At 33.0% G+C, this 15,230-nt stretch overlaps 2 protein-coding genes and 1 non-coding gene across 4 annotated transcripts; 2 read left to right on the plus strand and 1 right to left on the minus strand.

The window, feature by feature from the left end:
- The first annotated feature begins 1,967 nt into the window (after positions 1-1,967).
- On the plus strand, positions 1,968-4,346 carry LOC145012973 (Transducin/WD40 repeat-like superfamily protein). The gene is made up of 8 exons (XM_078971759.1): positions 1,968-2,227; positions 2,326-2,527; positions 2,698-2,793; positions 3,011-3,085; positions 3,197-3,307; positions 3,381-3,472; positions 3,568-3,652; positions 3,750-4,346. The coding sequence occupies exons 1-8, from the start codon at positions 2,082-2,084 to the stop codon at positions 4,143-4,145; spliced, it is 1,203 nt and encodes a 400-aa protein (XP_078827885.1). The 5' UTR covers positions 1,968-2,081; the 3' UTR covers positions 4,146-4,346.
- A 759-nt stretch (positions 4,347-5,105) lies between these two features.
- Positions 5,106-5,179, plus strand: TRNAV-AAC (transfer RNA valine (anticodon AAC)). Its single transcript has one exon. It is a non-coding gene; the product is annotated as a tRNA-Val (tRNA).
- A 414-nt stretch (positions 5,180-5,593) lies between these two features.
- LOC145008160 (uncharacterized) lies at positions 5,594-13,874 on the minus strand. Of its 2 annotated transcripts, none has more exons than XM_078966782.1 (27): positions 13,582-13,874; positions 13,242-13,467; positions 13,020-13,150; positions 12,196-12,318; positions 11,973-12,119; positions 11,310-11,857; positions 10,425-10,546; positions 10,252-10,343; positions 9,943-10,168; positions 9,344-9,407; positions 9,062-9,210; positions 8,880-8,950; positions 8,612-8,785; positions 8,461-8,532; positions 8,273-8,374; positions 8,098-8,187; positions 7,939-8,014; positions 7,762-7,858; positions 7,612-7,681; positions 7,306-7,485; positions 7,115-7,237; positions 6,939-7,022; positions 6,666-6,850; positions 6,442-6,580; positions 6,250-6,309; positions 6,025-6,129; positions 5,594-5,921 (listed from the first exon to the last, which is right to left on the minus strand). In XM_078966782.1, exons 1-27 carry the CDS (start codon positions 13,669-13,671, stop codon positions 5,808-5,810), a joined length of 3,660 nt encoding a protein of 1,219 aa, XP_078822908.1. In that variant the 5' UTR covers positions 13,672-13,874; the 3' UTR covers positions 5,594-5,807. The 2 variants fall into 2 exon arrangements, with proteins under 2 accessions (XP_078822908.1, XP_078822907.1); XM_078966781.1 differs by having other exon boundaries at positions 8,461-8,535.
- Positions 13,875-15,230: the final 1,356 nt, after the last annotated feature.

The following is a 15,230-nucleotide window of genomic DNA, read 5'->3' on the forward strand; positions in this document are numbered from 1 at the left end:
TCCAATAAAATTAATATTTTATTAATATGTAAATATAATATATTAACAATAATATTTATTAATATATAATAATCCAATAATAAAGAATCAATCAAATAAAAAATAAATTAAAAAAACTATTTAAAAAAATTAATAATCCAATAAATAATATTTATCAATATATAAATAAAATATATTAAAAATAATATTTATTAATAAATAATAATACAATTAAAAAATTGATCGAATAAAAAATTAAAAATCTAAATAGGGTATTTTAATTGAATAAAATTTAAAAATATATATACATAAATAATCATTATAGTTTGTTTGTAGAAGTTGTCCATAAAGATTATTTTTAAAATGTTAACAATGAAACTGTTAAAATTAATTAATCTACTCTTATAAATAAATATTTTTTTTGCCACTTGTCACATTTTAACTCGTCAATTGTTATTTTGTGGATAATTTGAATTTTTTTTTTCCACATGTCATTTTATAAGTTTTTATAATTTTTTAAATTCCACATAACATTTAATGTATTAATTACAATAAATGTAATAATAAATGGATATCACTGTCATTAATGAACTTAATTTCAAATTTTTCAAAATTAAAGCTTATTAGTTTTATTTATTTATTTAAATTTAAAATATAAAAAAATATTTCCATTATAATAATATATTATTTTTATTATTTTCTTATAAATTCAAAGCTCTCAAATATTTAGACAATTATATTTATTTTTATTTTTAAATTAATCCATTTATATTTAGACATTTAAATTAATTTTCAAAGTTCTCACAACTAGTATTTTTAATAAAGACACAATATTTTTAAAATTAGATCACTAATAAACCACCAAATATTTTTTTTAGAAAAAATACATCATTTTAAGGATATTTTATGGGTAAATGGCACAAAAAACACTCTTTTTACACAGAAATTCGATTTTGACACCGTGTTTTCTTTTGTGTCAATTTTGACATTGTGCTTTTCTAATTTGTTACAATTCTGACCACTTGATCGGTTAACCAGGTTACATGCTGACGTGGCATGATAACTTGTCAGTTTTAATGACGTGAGATGCTGACATGATATGCTGACGTGTCATAATTGATTTTTTTTCCACAAAAAACACTAAATTTTCACATTTTTTCGATTTTGACACTAAGTTTAATTTTTTATTTCAATTTTGATACTATGTTTTTTTTTGTTCCAATCAAACATCATTTATCAAATTTTGTTCAATTTTATCTATTTTCCATTTGAAACCATATAATATATATATATATATATATATATATATATATATATATATAATTACATTTTAAACCGTATAAACATATTTTTTCGTTTAAAAACCACATTTTTATTTAAATACAAGGTGTTTTTTTTTTTTCTTACATTTAATTCAATGTTCTAATAAAAGTAATTTTTATTATATTAAGCTTGTTTGTTAAATAGATATGTAAGAAAAAAAATACCTTGTATTTAAATAAAAATGTGGTTTTTAAACGAAAAAATATGTTTATACAATTTAAAATGTAATAAAAAAATATATTTATACGGTTTCAAATGGAAAATAGACAAAATTGAATAAAATTTGATAAATGATGTTCGATTGGAATAAAAAATTAAAATAGTGTCAAAATTAAAATAAAAAATTAAACATAGTGTTAAAATCGAAAAAATGTGAAAACTTAGTGTTTTTTGTGGAAAAAAATCAATTTGACACATCAGCATATCATGTCAGCATGTCACGTCATCAAAACTGACACATAATCATGTCACGTCAGCATGTAACCTGGTTAATCAGTTAAGTGTTCAGAATTGTAACAAATAGAAAAACACAGTGTCAAAATTGACAAAAAAAAAATACAGTATCAAAATCGAATTTCTGTATAAAAAAATATTTTTTTTGTGTTATTTACCCATATTTTTTTCAATTTTGTCAAAATTAATAAGAAATATTTAAATAATATGGCTTCCTAAGGGAAAAAGAAAGAGCCTAAACCCTCGGCCCTCGGCGGCACACCGGGAGTTGTATACCTTCCGCCTCCCAATTGCTTGGTTGCCAGTTGCCTCGCCAGTCGCCACAAATGGACGCGACAGATATGGACGTAGAAGTAAATGAACAACACAACCGCATCATTCCCGATACCAGCAGCTCATCGAAGCGATTTGCATTAAAAAATTCCATTCAAACCAACTTCGGTGATGATTACGTTTTCCAAATCGTCCCCAAGTATGTTAACCCTATCCATAATCTCTAACATGTCGGCTTTACTTGTAGAATTAGAATATAATTGATTGATTCGTGTGTTTGTGTGAATTCGATTTTAGGGAAGACTGGACAACGATGGCTGTGTCTCTGTCGTCCAATTCCGTGAAGCTGTATTCACCGGTTACCGGTCAGTTCGTCGGAGAATGCTGCAGAGGACAGCATTCTGATAGTATTAACCACATTTTATTTTCGGGTAATATATTGCACTCTTGCTCGTCAGATGGCACTCTCAGGGCTTGGGATACTCGCTCTTACCAACAGGTTTCTCCCTTCCTGTGTTTCAAACAATTTGATTCCTGATTTTGATATTTCGAATTCCAACTTTGTGAAGTGGTAGCATTTTTATCTCAGTCTACAGTGCAATTATATGCATAGGTTATTGGATGAAGCTATGATGTTCACTATGTGTATAAATTGCACATGAAATGCAGGTGTCTTGCCTAAATGCTGGTCCTTCTCAAGAAATATTTAGTTTTTCATTCGGCGGATCTGGTGATAATCTTCTTGCTGCAGGTTGTAAATCTCAGGTAATGCAGTTGCATCTTTATTCTTTACATCTTATTTTTTTCACTTTTGTGCACGATTCCAGTTCTATATGTGACATTCCATGTGCATAAGATGTATCTTGGATGATTAAAAACATATTCAATTAGCACAGCTGGTTTCTTCACATTGATGTTCATTCATCCCAAACAATTATGAGTTGATATAACATTAATGTTCCTGATATAATATTGCAAGTAGATACTTTTCTGGGATTGGAGAAACAAGAAGCAGGTTGCCTGCTTGGAGGAGTCTCATATGGATGATGTGACACAGGTTTGTTCTTATGCTATGTTTCTTATCATGTTTATGTTATTTTTTCAATTTTGATTTACAACTTGATCATATAAAGAAAACAACTTATTGATAAATTACGATTGGTGACAGGTTCATTTTGTACCGAATGAGAAAAATAAGCTTATATCTGCCTCTATTGATGGACTAATTTGTACTTATGACACCAGTGGAGAAATCAATGATGATGATCATCTGGAATCAGTAAGTGTGGAATCACCAGATTTTTTATTTGTTTTTTTGATATGATTTTACTGACATGATCGATGTAATGGAGGTGATTAATGTGGGGACATCTATCGGAAAAGTGGGGCTTTTTGGAGGGACATATGAGAAGCTATGGTGTTTGACTCACATTGAAACTTTAAGGTACTTATAAATTCATTTGAATATGAATGTATGCTAAAAGAACTTTTAATCAAATAAATAAATACCTTGTTGTTGGTTTATGTGTCTTGATTCAGTATTTGGGATTTGAAAGAGTCTAGAGTTGATGCCAATTTTGAGGATGCTCGCTCCTTGGCCTCTAATAGCTGGTCTCTAGATCATGTGGGTTATTTGCTTTTTCTAAATTATTTATTTGTGTATTACAATTTACAACCACCTTCTACTTTCATTAAACTTGGTTGTACGTTCCCATTTTCAGGTTGACTATTTTGTTGACTGTCACTACTCGGCGGTGGATGAGCGATTATGGGTTATAGGCGGCACAAATGGCGGCAGTTTGGGATACTTCCCGGTAGGGTATGCAGAAGGTATGAGATCAATTTTGTCACCAGAAGCGGTTCTCCATGGTGGTCATGGTGTTGTTGTTAGGAGTGTGCTGCCTTCCCCCACCATGAGAAGTGTGATGAACAACAAAAAGCAGAACCAGAACCAGAACCAAACAGAGGGGATATTTGGGTGGACAGGTGGCGAAGACGGACGATTGTGTTGCTGGTTGTCTGACAATTCGTCTGACATAAATCAATCTTGGATATCGACTTCATTGGTTGAAAAACACCCCAAAAATCGCAAGAAAAAGAGGCATCAACCTTATTAGAGTGACTGCAAGTGATGTGTATTTTGATGTTGTGCAATACTTCCTGTTTTGCTTTTCTTTATTTACTTTTTTTTTTATAATTTCTTTTCACTACCATGTCAAGTTCTATGATTTGTAGTGTGGAGTTGTTTACTCTCTCGTTGTGTAACAAAAAATCAGTTCATTCTTGTTGAAAACGTGTATCAATGCTTTTTTCCATCACGTCTTAGTCTTGTTAATGAGCAGGTAGAATTATTAACAGTTTAAAAATGATTGATTTGTTTAATATATTGCAAAGGTATATTACTATGTTAGTAATTTAATATTAAACAAAACTTCATAAATGGTCCTGTGGTTTTCCAAAATTTTGGATATAGTCCCTAACTTTAACTCATAGAAGGGAGAAGAGGAAGACAATCAACGGTGACAACAAAGTTAGGATTTGAAGAGTACTTGGAGCATCTGAAGGTGTATTTGGCAAAGTACATTTTAAATGGGTGATAGACCAACCACAATAGAAATTAAAAACCACATACCTTCTATGAGTTTTTTTAAAGTTAGAGATTATATCTCAGATTTTGGGAAACCATAGAAACAAATACCAGTAAATGTCTAGGAGTAAATGTCTAGGAGGATGTTACGAATTATGATGTTTTTTTGTTTTGTTCAATGTGGAAGATATGTTTCATATGTAGATTTTAGATGAATTTATTGACTTTTACTAGCTTGGCTCTATAATAGCAACCAAATTCGTGAATTGGAAATTGATACTTGTAACTATTATGAATATGCTCATTTTAGATTATTCTAACAAATTAGTGTTTGTTTTAGTAAAATATAATTGTTTTATTTGTTCGTAACAAAGGGTGGATAAATACAGATTGATATAAGTAAATAACATTACATAAGAAGGTGCATACTTGAAACACTAACCGGCATCACATCATTAAATTATTAGTCTTCTGGGAAAGATATCAACAAGGTTTCGTGGTGTAGTTGGTTATCACGTCAGTCTAACACACTGAAGGTCTCCGGTTCGAACCCGGGCGAAGCCAAAGTTACTTTTTTTTAAAACTAAAGAATTACTGCCAACTTTTTTTCACCTAATTTCTCTACATCCACATCCAGTTTGGAACATGTTGATCTAAAGAAGTATACTAATTCGATGGAAGATCGATTGTCCGAAGTGTACTTTCGTTATTTTATGCAAATCTTTGAAATCAAAAAGTTTTAGAAAATTAATTACTTTTGTTAATGATTCAACCCATCATTCAAACTGTGAAATAGAGGTACAAAAAGATGCATTCAACTAGACCAGTACGAAGCCTTTCAACTCGCAGAATATTTTTTAATAAAATTAATTACGTTCGCTGAGTTTTTGATTTGTTAGAATTTCAAAATCCTTACCGACATTTTTCAGCTTTCAATCCACACATAACCTTAACAAGTATTAATGGTACATACTCCCGAAACACAACACAAATTGAAATTGACCTACAAAGTTAAAGTTAATGGTACTTGATAATCTGAAAACATGAGGAGATGGGATGAGTCGAATTAACGAGTCTTACTCTATACAGTTTGCCTAACACTGGTTATTAAAAAAAAAAAAAAAAAAAAAAAAACTCTTGGTCAAACAAAGTAAAGACGATTCGGTTGCTATACACTCGTTTGGGTTTGGCTTCACATGAAATAGCTGAGGAGTTTCTTCTTCCTGGATCCACCTTCCCCATACAGTTCGTTCCATTGTAGCAGCTCATTCATATTTGCCGACTCCGAGGATACACTTGCACATACCTGCACATAACAACATTCTATTTACGACATGTTTTTTCTCATTATAAATGAAAGAGCAACACCAAGTCAAAAAAATGATGCACATATATTTTGTGTTACGGACCTGTTGATGAGCACTTTTAAAATCATCCAAATTTATAGGCCGAACATCTGCACTACCATGCAAAGGAGGTAGCATTCTGTTTTCTGCCAATGCCGCAGCCTTCTCCTGTGCACACAAACAATCTCATAAATCAACATAAACATTTAAATAACAATAGTCTGTCAAGCTGCATATATAATTAATTGGATGCCAACATCTTTTTAAAAACTAAAAAGCTAGACAAACCTTCTTTTCCTTTTCCAAAATTTCTCTTATTGGATAATGTGCAGCCGCCACACAAAGATTCTGAAATTCCAACACAACTCTATCAGTAACCAAACACTACACACAAAGTAAAAAAAAAAAATACCCCAAATCTACACACACACACAGAGAGAGAGAGAGAGAGAGAGAGAGAGAGAAAAAGACGATAAAAACCTTCAAATCACTCCCCGAGTAGCCATCTGTCATATTTGCCACAGCTTGAAGATCAACATCTGGTCCCAATTCCTCTTTTGCCAAAATCACTCTCAGAATCTTCTCTCTGTTTGTGGCATCCGGTAAATTCACCATCAACCTGCAAATAACACACCATATTTTCTTATATTATATTATTACCGAAAAAGAAGAAAAAAGGAAAAAGAAAAAAGAATTAGCAAAACCTCCTAGGTAGTCTCCTAATTACAGCCTCATCAAGATCAAAAGGCCTGTTGGTGGCACCAAGTACAAGTACACGCTCTCTATCCTTTGTACGCAATCCATCCCAATTCATCATAAACTCATTTTTCATTTTCCGCATTGCTTCATGTTCGCCTGGATTTTCACGTCTACCCAACATGCTATCCACCTATTACATTTTTTTTTTAAATCACAAAAAATCTATTAAGAAAATTTGATAAATAATTAATTGATACAAGCTTTGTAATTGTACCAACCTCATCCACAAACACAATACTGGGAGCTATTTTACTTGCAAGACTGAAAACTGCTTTCACATACTTCTCTCCTTCACCAAACCACTACAAACAAACAACCATCAACATCAACATGTTAATTATATTCATTTCTTCTACCAATCAAAAATCATATTTTTTATTTTCGGTGAGAATACCTTTGAAGAAATGCTCGACATTGATATGTTGATAAAATTTGCACCTGCCTCAGTTGCAATAGCTTTTGCTAGCATTGTTTTACCAGTGCCAGGTGGCCCAAAAAGCAAAATTCCTTTGCAAGGCTGGAATTCAACAAAAACTTTACTTACACCCGTTACAAAAAAGAAAAAATATTTATATAATTTTTTACCTTTGTTAATTGTCCTTTACAAAATAATTCAGGCCTTTGGAGAGGTAGCATCACCAATTCTTTTAAAGTATCCTTCACTGTTTCTAAAGCTCCAATATCATCAAAACTAACACCAATATCATTTGGAGGAATAACTTCAGATAGGAGTCTCTTCTCAAATTCATTTTCAGTAGCCACATCCTGCAATCAATCTCAACTCATTATCTCATTATCTCATAATTTAATTTTTCTACTTGTATATGAACATGTGTCTCGTTTACTTGGTGTCATAATGGAAAGAAACAGCTTTTACTTTTTTTTTTTTACCTTTAGTGTCTTCTTTGAACTTTTACTCTCGTTAAGAGTACCTTGCAATATGTCAAGCCCATACTTGATGCTACAATATATACCATAAAACACAAAGTAAGCATGAAGAATAATGGATTGCTCTTGTTTTTTATTCTTTTTTACTGATACCTTTCACTAGAAATCACAAGTTCGGTGTCTTTAGCAAAAGATTTAAAACTTGTCATACAGTGATGACTAAGCGCCCATCCAACAACCTTTTCAGCATCTATTATAACAAATAATAAGAGCAATTACTTAGAAACTATAAAATAAAATGAAAATAATTGAAGAAAAAATGGAACTAACTTTCATTTGTCAAGGCTTGATCTTTTATGCAGGTTGCTTGAAGATCTGAGCAACCAAGACCTACTCGATTCAGAACCTGAAATCATGACATTGAGTGATTAAAAAAATAATGCTACAAATTTAAAATTGTGATTAAAAAAATCATAACAGTATACTCACTGTTTGAATGCTGATAATATTTGACTGTGATTTCAAGGTCTCTATATCTCGGTCTAACTGTTGCTTCCAGTCTGAAAGTAATGTTTCATCCTGCCATGGACATGGTTATAAAATTTAAAAACATTAATTAATATCCTCAAACACATACAAAATCCTAAAATGGGATTTATTTTACCTGAGGCGTCTGTATGGTGACTTTGTTTGGAAAAAGACGAGTGACTTGCTTCATGGCTTTAGGGCTTTCTTTGCTTTTATCATTTAGTCTACCAAAACTATCCTGAAATTAATCACATCACATCACATCTTTAATTGATGTTTATTTGAAGTACATTTGTTTCAAAAATAAAAATTAGTAGAAATTACCGGGAAAGCCAGGTCAAGTAATGTAGTCTGATTGTTCCCAAATTTTGTAAACACTAATCCACCAGAATGAGACTGCTAAAAAATTAAATTAGTTTAATATAAGTGTAAATGATTGGCATATAAAATTTGATGTTATGATTTAAATTCTTACTTTCTCTTTCAGGGTGTCCATTTGAACATGTGAAGCAATGATAACCACATTCCCAGGCAATTTCTCAAGCTTACTTTTAAAAGAAGCATAGACATCAGGGTTTCCAAGCATTGACTTTTCTATATCTTTTACAAATATTATGAATGGACTGATTCTACTTTCTTTTGTAGCAACCTGCATAGATAAATAGTAAATACAACATTTTCTGTAATTGTTTCAATGAATACAGTATACTTTTTTTTTTAAAGAAAAGCAGGTTCAAAACTACCTCAATAAGTTCATTAATTGCAAGCCTCTCAATGTCATCTGAACTTGCAGAATCAAGGCGAAGAAATTCAGCTGCATATGATACCAAAAAAGAAGTTTTTTTATTTATTTATTAATCCACACTGTAACTAACAACGAAAGGTATTAAAAAAGTATGGATTGCTTAAATGTTTGGATTATTACCAGCACAGAAAAAACCATGATCTTCTTCACAAACACCTCCAAGATCATTGCCTTCTGGAATTTTTTTATCAAATCTAACACCAATCTTGGAATGCCCATTTTCAATAAATGCAAGCAGCACTTTTCCCTTATAACCATATGCAGGACCCCTATGAAATAAATAAATAAGTAAATATATATATACACACATTTAACAAGCAATACTTTTTAAGAAACCAATGCATTTCTTCTTGAGTTTAAACAAAAACAAAGAACTCATAGGATGTAGAAGTGAAGATGTACCTCATGGGAGCTTGTAGAGGAGAAAATCCAGATGCCAAGGGCCCCACATATTTAACTCTATCACCTGCCAAATGTAAAATGAAATTTTCCATTACATACAGGTTGTTGTTTTTTCTCCTATTAAGGGGTTGTTTAGGAATTAGGATTGCTTATTTAAAACAGATAAGTTGGTTTTTAGTGGTTGGCAAGTTCTGCTTATACATGTAAAATGACCAAAAGGGATTAGGGGTAAAAGGGTAAAATTGGTATCTATCGCCGGTCATGAAAAAAGAAAACAAGGGTACAATACATATGGTTTTTAGGGAGCTAATAAGCACCTTAAATAAGCTAAATGATAACTCTATCCTTACATTCCAAAAAGAAAAAAAAAATTCAGAACACTCATCAATTTTATCAATTGTGAGATGAGTTAGGAAGAAAAAGAAAGGCAAATAAGTAAAGGGTCAGTGTCTGAATACATTAAGCCATGTTTTTTAGCTTATGTCATTAAGTCATGGTGTCCAGATTAAGTCAAAAAAGAACAACCATGTATAGCTGTCCAGATTATATAGTGACATCAGCAGCATAGACCATTTAGAACACAAGGATTATATATATACCTTCTTTAAAAGTGTAACTTTTTGATGTTGCAGTGGATGCCTCTTGCTTTGGCAGAGCAAGAGAACCTGTAGTGGATCCACCTAGCATATCACCTTCAACACTTGATGTTTGTTTTTTAGAATGCATAGCACCTGCACGTGTAACTCTTTTTGTGAAAAAACTTGCCCTTTCTGCCCTTGTGCTCTCTTTCATTGGCGTGTCAGTTTCCTTAGCTGCTGATAATCCCTGATATAATAAAACAATACAAGTCCATTAAGGATGGTTAAGTAATATCAAAGAGTAAACTGCAAATTTTATGAAGAGCTTACACCAGGTAATGAAAGAGAATCAACTAAGAGCAATCTAGCACCAAAATGTTTGGCTAGAGCCTTTGTTAATGTTTCTTGGTATATCTCTGAACCTGTGTAAAACCATACAAATTATAATTTCAAGTAAAAAAAAAACAAGAAATGATAATTTGAACAAACGGTTGAAGGAGTACCAGCTGGGCCAGATAATAGTATTCTGGGGCATACAGTAGGCAAATTTGAGGCGTACTTCACAAACTGATTACACTTCAAATGTATATATGTTGAAGCAATCAACACACTTTTTGTAGTTTCACTGTAGAATTTAATCAAATAGCAACATTACTAGCAATGTCTATACATAATAATCAGGACACCATGCACATAAAACAAAGAAACTTTTCATTTTTACATAACAAACTACCATCAAGTATGAAACTTCCAGTTTGTCAGCAAGAGAGTTTAGACAAAAAGATTAGTATGATCAGATTGAACAAAGGATGAATGAAATGAAATATATGCAAACTAAAACATTGAAGGAAGACACTATGTTACAAAAATGCCCACCAAAGTTGAAAATAAAAAATAAAATAAAGAAGTGACTGTTTTCTGATATCTAATTTATTTGTGGATAATGAAATTATAACCGAAAAATCTAGCTCTAAAGAAAGATCAAGCAATATTTTTTTTTTAAAAAATGTTGGACACGCAGTACAAAATATAGCGCAAAATAAGACATATAGCAACAAAACTTTACACTTTTTTATCAAAATAGGCAACATGCTTTATTTTGTACCCATAATAGCAACCAACTTTTATTTTTCTAACCATTTCGACAATATATAACTTAGAAACATAATAAGATTCAGATTTGGTTTTGTTTTAATTGTTATCCGAAAAAATAAAGGTGGTGGCCAGAGATATTATGATTAAAATCATTAAAAAAATTGCAAATTGGTTGATATTATGATTAAAAAGTGAAGTAGATTGCCTATTTTGGTAAAAAAAAAATGCAAAGTTTGTTGCTATTAGGTGAATTGACGGAACGGAATTATCCAAAACTGATTTAGAGTTTGCACCTTAGGTAATACGGAAAATTGTCAAACGAAACTCCAATCGTATTAGGATCAATAACACGTTGTCTTAATCTGTCCTTAAACGCTCGACGACGTGATGCTAATGAGATTGGAATATGAATATCCTTAAAAAGTTCTCTGATTTCCCTTTGCGCATCAACAAGTTTTGAAATTTCAATCTCACGACCCGATGATCCTGCAAGCATCCTCAGTAATGGCCTTAACTCATGACCTGCCTCAGGGACCTTTCCCACTTCTGCATCAACCGGATCATGCACAACAGCTTTCTCCCTAAATGCACTACCTCTCCCATCAGGAGATGGTACAGGTGGCATTCCAGATGGCGAACCCTTGCCAAGTGGCGGGAGATGTGACACCTCTTTCTGGATGCTTGACAAAGATGCTAATACTGATGCTCCTGCAACAGCAGATGGGTCTCTAGATCTTTCCTCAAGCTGCAGTCCCTTGAGTGAACTGTTGTGTGCTTCTAGAATACTCAGTGAAGGTGTCACACTTGAAGGCACAGCATCATCCAATTGCTTCTGAAATATCTGATACTATGTTAAGGAAGTTGTTTCCTTCCAATGTAATGATGCACAGTGAGAATATAACTGAAAAAAAAAGAGCATAAGAAACCATGAAGTATGAACATGGTGTTTAGGATACATAAGCATGCCTTCCTGATGAGCTGAAGATCACCTCGTCTCCTGCTTTAAGTGGAACGGTTGACTTTTTAGGATAAATTTTGCCATTGACTTTGACAGCGCCTTTGTCACCCGTGATTTCAAGTAAAGTAATGGATGAACCTCCTCGCTGTGTAGAATAAACAAACAGAATAATAATGTTATATAAGCTAATTGCAAAAAACGAGAAAGAAAAGTAAGATTACCTCTGACTCTATGTGTCGAAGGCTACATAATGATTTACTGATGGATGGATCACCAATGCATAAGTCACATTGACGCCCTTGACCAACGGTGAATAGAGAACGATTCATAACGATATGAGGAATCTGGACATCATAAAAGCACTTTTTATAATATCTATTAACTTGTGCTATAAGATTCGGTAAATTTTAGAAAGAACAAATTGGGTGTACTTTGTAAATTAGGGTGTTACAAAGGTCATAGATGGACAAATTATATGGTATTAAAAATGAACTTCACTTGAAAAGTGCAAAAGAGTAGCATGACCCAAAATTACAAGCTATGTGAATATTTCAATGTGGCTCTTTTAACAGAAGATGCAACATCTAATGAAATCCTAATGTCTCGTTAATCTACCATGCAAAATCTTATCAACTCTCTTCATTGTCATGTGACATGAAAGAAGTCGACTTTTGGACAAGAAGCGAACCTTGCATGTTTCTTCACAAGGTGAATAAGTAGAGACCTAAACATTGTGATATGTACCATGGAAAAAAAATCAAAAATCATAATACTAGCACAAAGACATAATGGTGAAAATCTTATTTCACAAGTTCAAGGAAAAATCTAAACGCAGTAGAAACTAGAACTTGATTAAGGGTATGGGTTTTCTGAAGTTATAGAAGATCAAGAATGATTGAGACTTCTAATAAAGACAATGACCCACGTTATCTTTATTTGCACTGTATAACCCCTAATATGTCTAATCGTTTACTCTTGTCTTGATAAAAAATACTGAGAGTGGAGTTAGAAACTCGGAATTGCAAGATAAGTTTAGAAATATAACCTGAGAGGATTGCGAAAGAAGCTTCCCCCATGCAACCCCAACATTAGGTTTTGACTGTCTTTTCTTGGAGCGATTCAACACAGTTGAACCACCATTGGTCTCGGTCATCTCTGAATCGATCACAGAATCCCCTACAAAGCATATAGAATAAAAGGTAGGAGCAGTAACAAAGATTTTATAAGACATGCAAAGAGGAATTTAAAGATGAAAACTTCAAAGCACCTAGAGACATAGGTGACACCAACGGTTCGCCATCCACTTGCATGACTGGAGACTTTTCATCTAGAATATTAGCAAGCACAACGTCACCGGCCTCGATCTCTTTCTTAGTCGGATCAGCCGACCGGACCTCATGTTCTTGAGACGCACACACGCCTGATTCCTTCGCCACTGCATCAATTGGCTCTTCAAGTAAGCTTGTAGTAGACGACGATACCCCTTCCGCAGCCTGCCACCACCAATCGTAAGAAAATTGAACCAATTCCAAACACAATTCGACAATAACAAGGGTTTTGTTAACCCTAGGTCTTCAGATTTGGATTATAACGGCCATTAACAATACCTTAGATCTTTTGCCTGTAGAGTGCGGAGAAGAGCATGGTGATGAGAGTGTGCGTTTCGAAGAAGATGAGGTACGCCTTGTTTCTACCATGTTTAGATTCCTCCCTCGTTTCAGAGTTGGTTTTGCAGATGATTACAAGGAATTGATGTAATATATCAGTCTGTAAGGAGATGTAATGATTGAAACGGGAAAATGATTTGTTTAAGGGTTTGTGAGTGTCTATAATGAAACGGAGTTGGGGTTGAGAGTTGCGACACGGAAGGAAGTAGGAAAGGGCAGGTTTAGGTGAGAGCACTGATGTGGCTCGGTGCAGACTCCGCAGAGATATATATGATATTTTATAGATATGTCACCGCCACCGGCAACTAAATGTCATTAATGTTTGTTTGTTAAGTCAGTAACGCTCAACAAATTTTGTTTTAGGATTAACACAAAAACTACCATTAGCGAGACGGAGTGGAACTCGGCAACCTTCGGGCGAATAAGAGGTATGTACAAAACAATCATTATTATTCCGAGTATGTACAAAACAATTATTGTTATCGAGCAAATTTTTTTAAACTATCTATGCATTCTACTCGTTTAATGAAAATCTCAAATGAATAAAAAGTGGTGTATCACTTCCTTCTCCTAACTTAAATCATGTTTAAGAATAGGTACATGTTTCCAAAATATGAGTCACAATTGTGTAAACTGGTGCATTATTTACTGTTTTTATTAGCGTTTTCTTTAAATTTGGTTTTTTTTTTTCAAACACAAATGGATGAGAGATGGCTTTTTAGCATAATTTTGTTTAAATTTGGATAACATTGTATATTATTATGGTTAGAACAACAGTATTTTTATTGTTTTATGTTAAGTATCATGTTGTGTTTTATGCTTGTTTGTAAGATTTGTGTTAGCATCGTAGGGAAATGCATGATCATGTTGATGCTTGGAGCTTGCAACATGTTTTATTGTTATGTTTTTATTTTGATTTTCTTAGTGAAATGTTAAGGTTAGTCACAACCTCCTTTTCAATAGCATGTTAAGTAAAGGATGCATTTGGGCTAGTTTTGCATGAAGTAAAAGATATAACACTCCAAATCAGGTATTATATTTGAAGCCCTTGGAATTTTAAATATTGCAAAATAAGTCCCTTAAGTACGTTTGTCGTACTTCATGAGTACGCTTAGCGTACCATGCATGATGATCGCGGAGGGCTAGCACGTATGTTGGGCGTACCAAAGAGTATACAGGGTGTACGTGACTGGTGTGCAAACCCTAATTCCCGGACTTAAGACCTATATAAGCATTTTTATCTCATTTGAGCTTCACCCTACCAGCCTCCTTCATATTCAAACATCCCTGGAAACTCTAAAATCATTAGAGAGTGTGTTATTGAGCTTTTGAGTGGTTAAATATCATCCTTGTTGTTAGCTACAAATAAGAAGAGGAAACAAGCTTAAACGAGGAAGAGCTTCTAGATTTTGCATTTTGAGCAGCCTAGGAAGCTGAAGGAGGTAAAAAGCTTTCACCTTGGTTGTCATTTCCATTTCTAGAGCAAGGGTTTTACCCTTAGTCCCTTTTTGTGTTCTTGAACCACCTCTTGAGAGTTTGAACAACTCCAACACTTAGGGAGGATAGATCTGAAGTTCTTTGGTCCATTT

The sequence above is a fragment of the Lactuca saligna genome, chromosome 8, assembly GCF_052625555.1.
Source record: "Lactuca saligna cultivar CGN05327 chromosome 8, ASM5262555v1, whole genome shotgun sequence".
NCBI lineage: Eukaryota > Viridiplantae > Streptophyta > Magnoliopsida > Asterales > Asteraceae > Lactuca > Lactuca saligna.

What these genes read in the sequence shown, in the direction of transcription:
- LOC145012973 (XM_078971759.1), top strand. Translation starts at nt 2,082, where the DNA reads ATGGACGCGACAGATATGGACGTAGAAGTAAATGAACAACACAACCGC. An exon ending in CTGCAGGTTGTAAATCTCAG is followed by an intron (nt 2,794 to 3,010) that starts GTAATGCAGTTG and finishes TATTGCAAGTAG; the next exon opens with ATACTTTTCTGGGATTGGAG. An exon ending in ATGATGATCATCTGGAATCA is followed by an intron (nt 3,308 to 3,380) that starts GTAAGTGTGGAA and finishes GATGTAATGGAG; the next exon opens with GTGATTAATGTGGGGACATC.
- LOC145008160 (XM_078966781.1), bottom strand. Translation starts at nt 13,671, where the DNA reads ATGGTAGAAACAAGGCGTACCTCATCTTCTTCGAAACGCACACTCTCA. An exon ending in CATCAGGAAGGCATGCTTAT is followed by an intron (nt 11,858 to 11,972) that starts GTATCCTAAACA and finishes ACATAGTATCAG; the next exon opens with ATATTTCAGAAGCAATTGGA. An exon ending in CTTGTGATTTCTAGTGAAAG is followed by an intron (nt 7,682 to 7,761) that starts GTATCAGTAAAA and finishes TATATATTGTAG; the next exon opens with CATCAAGTATGGGCTTGACA.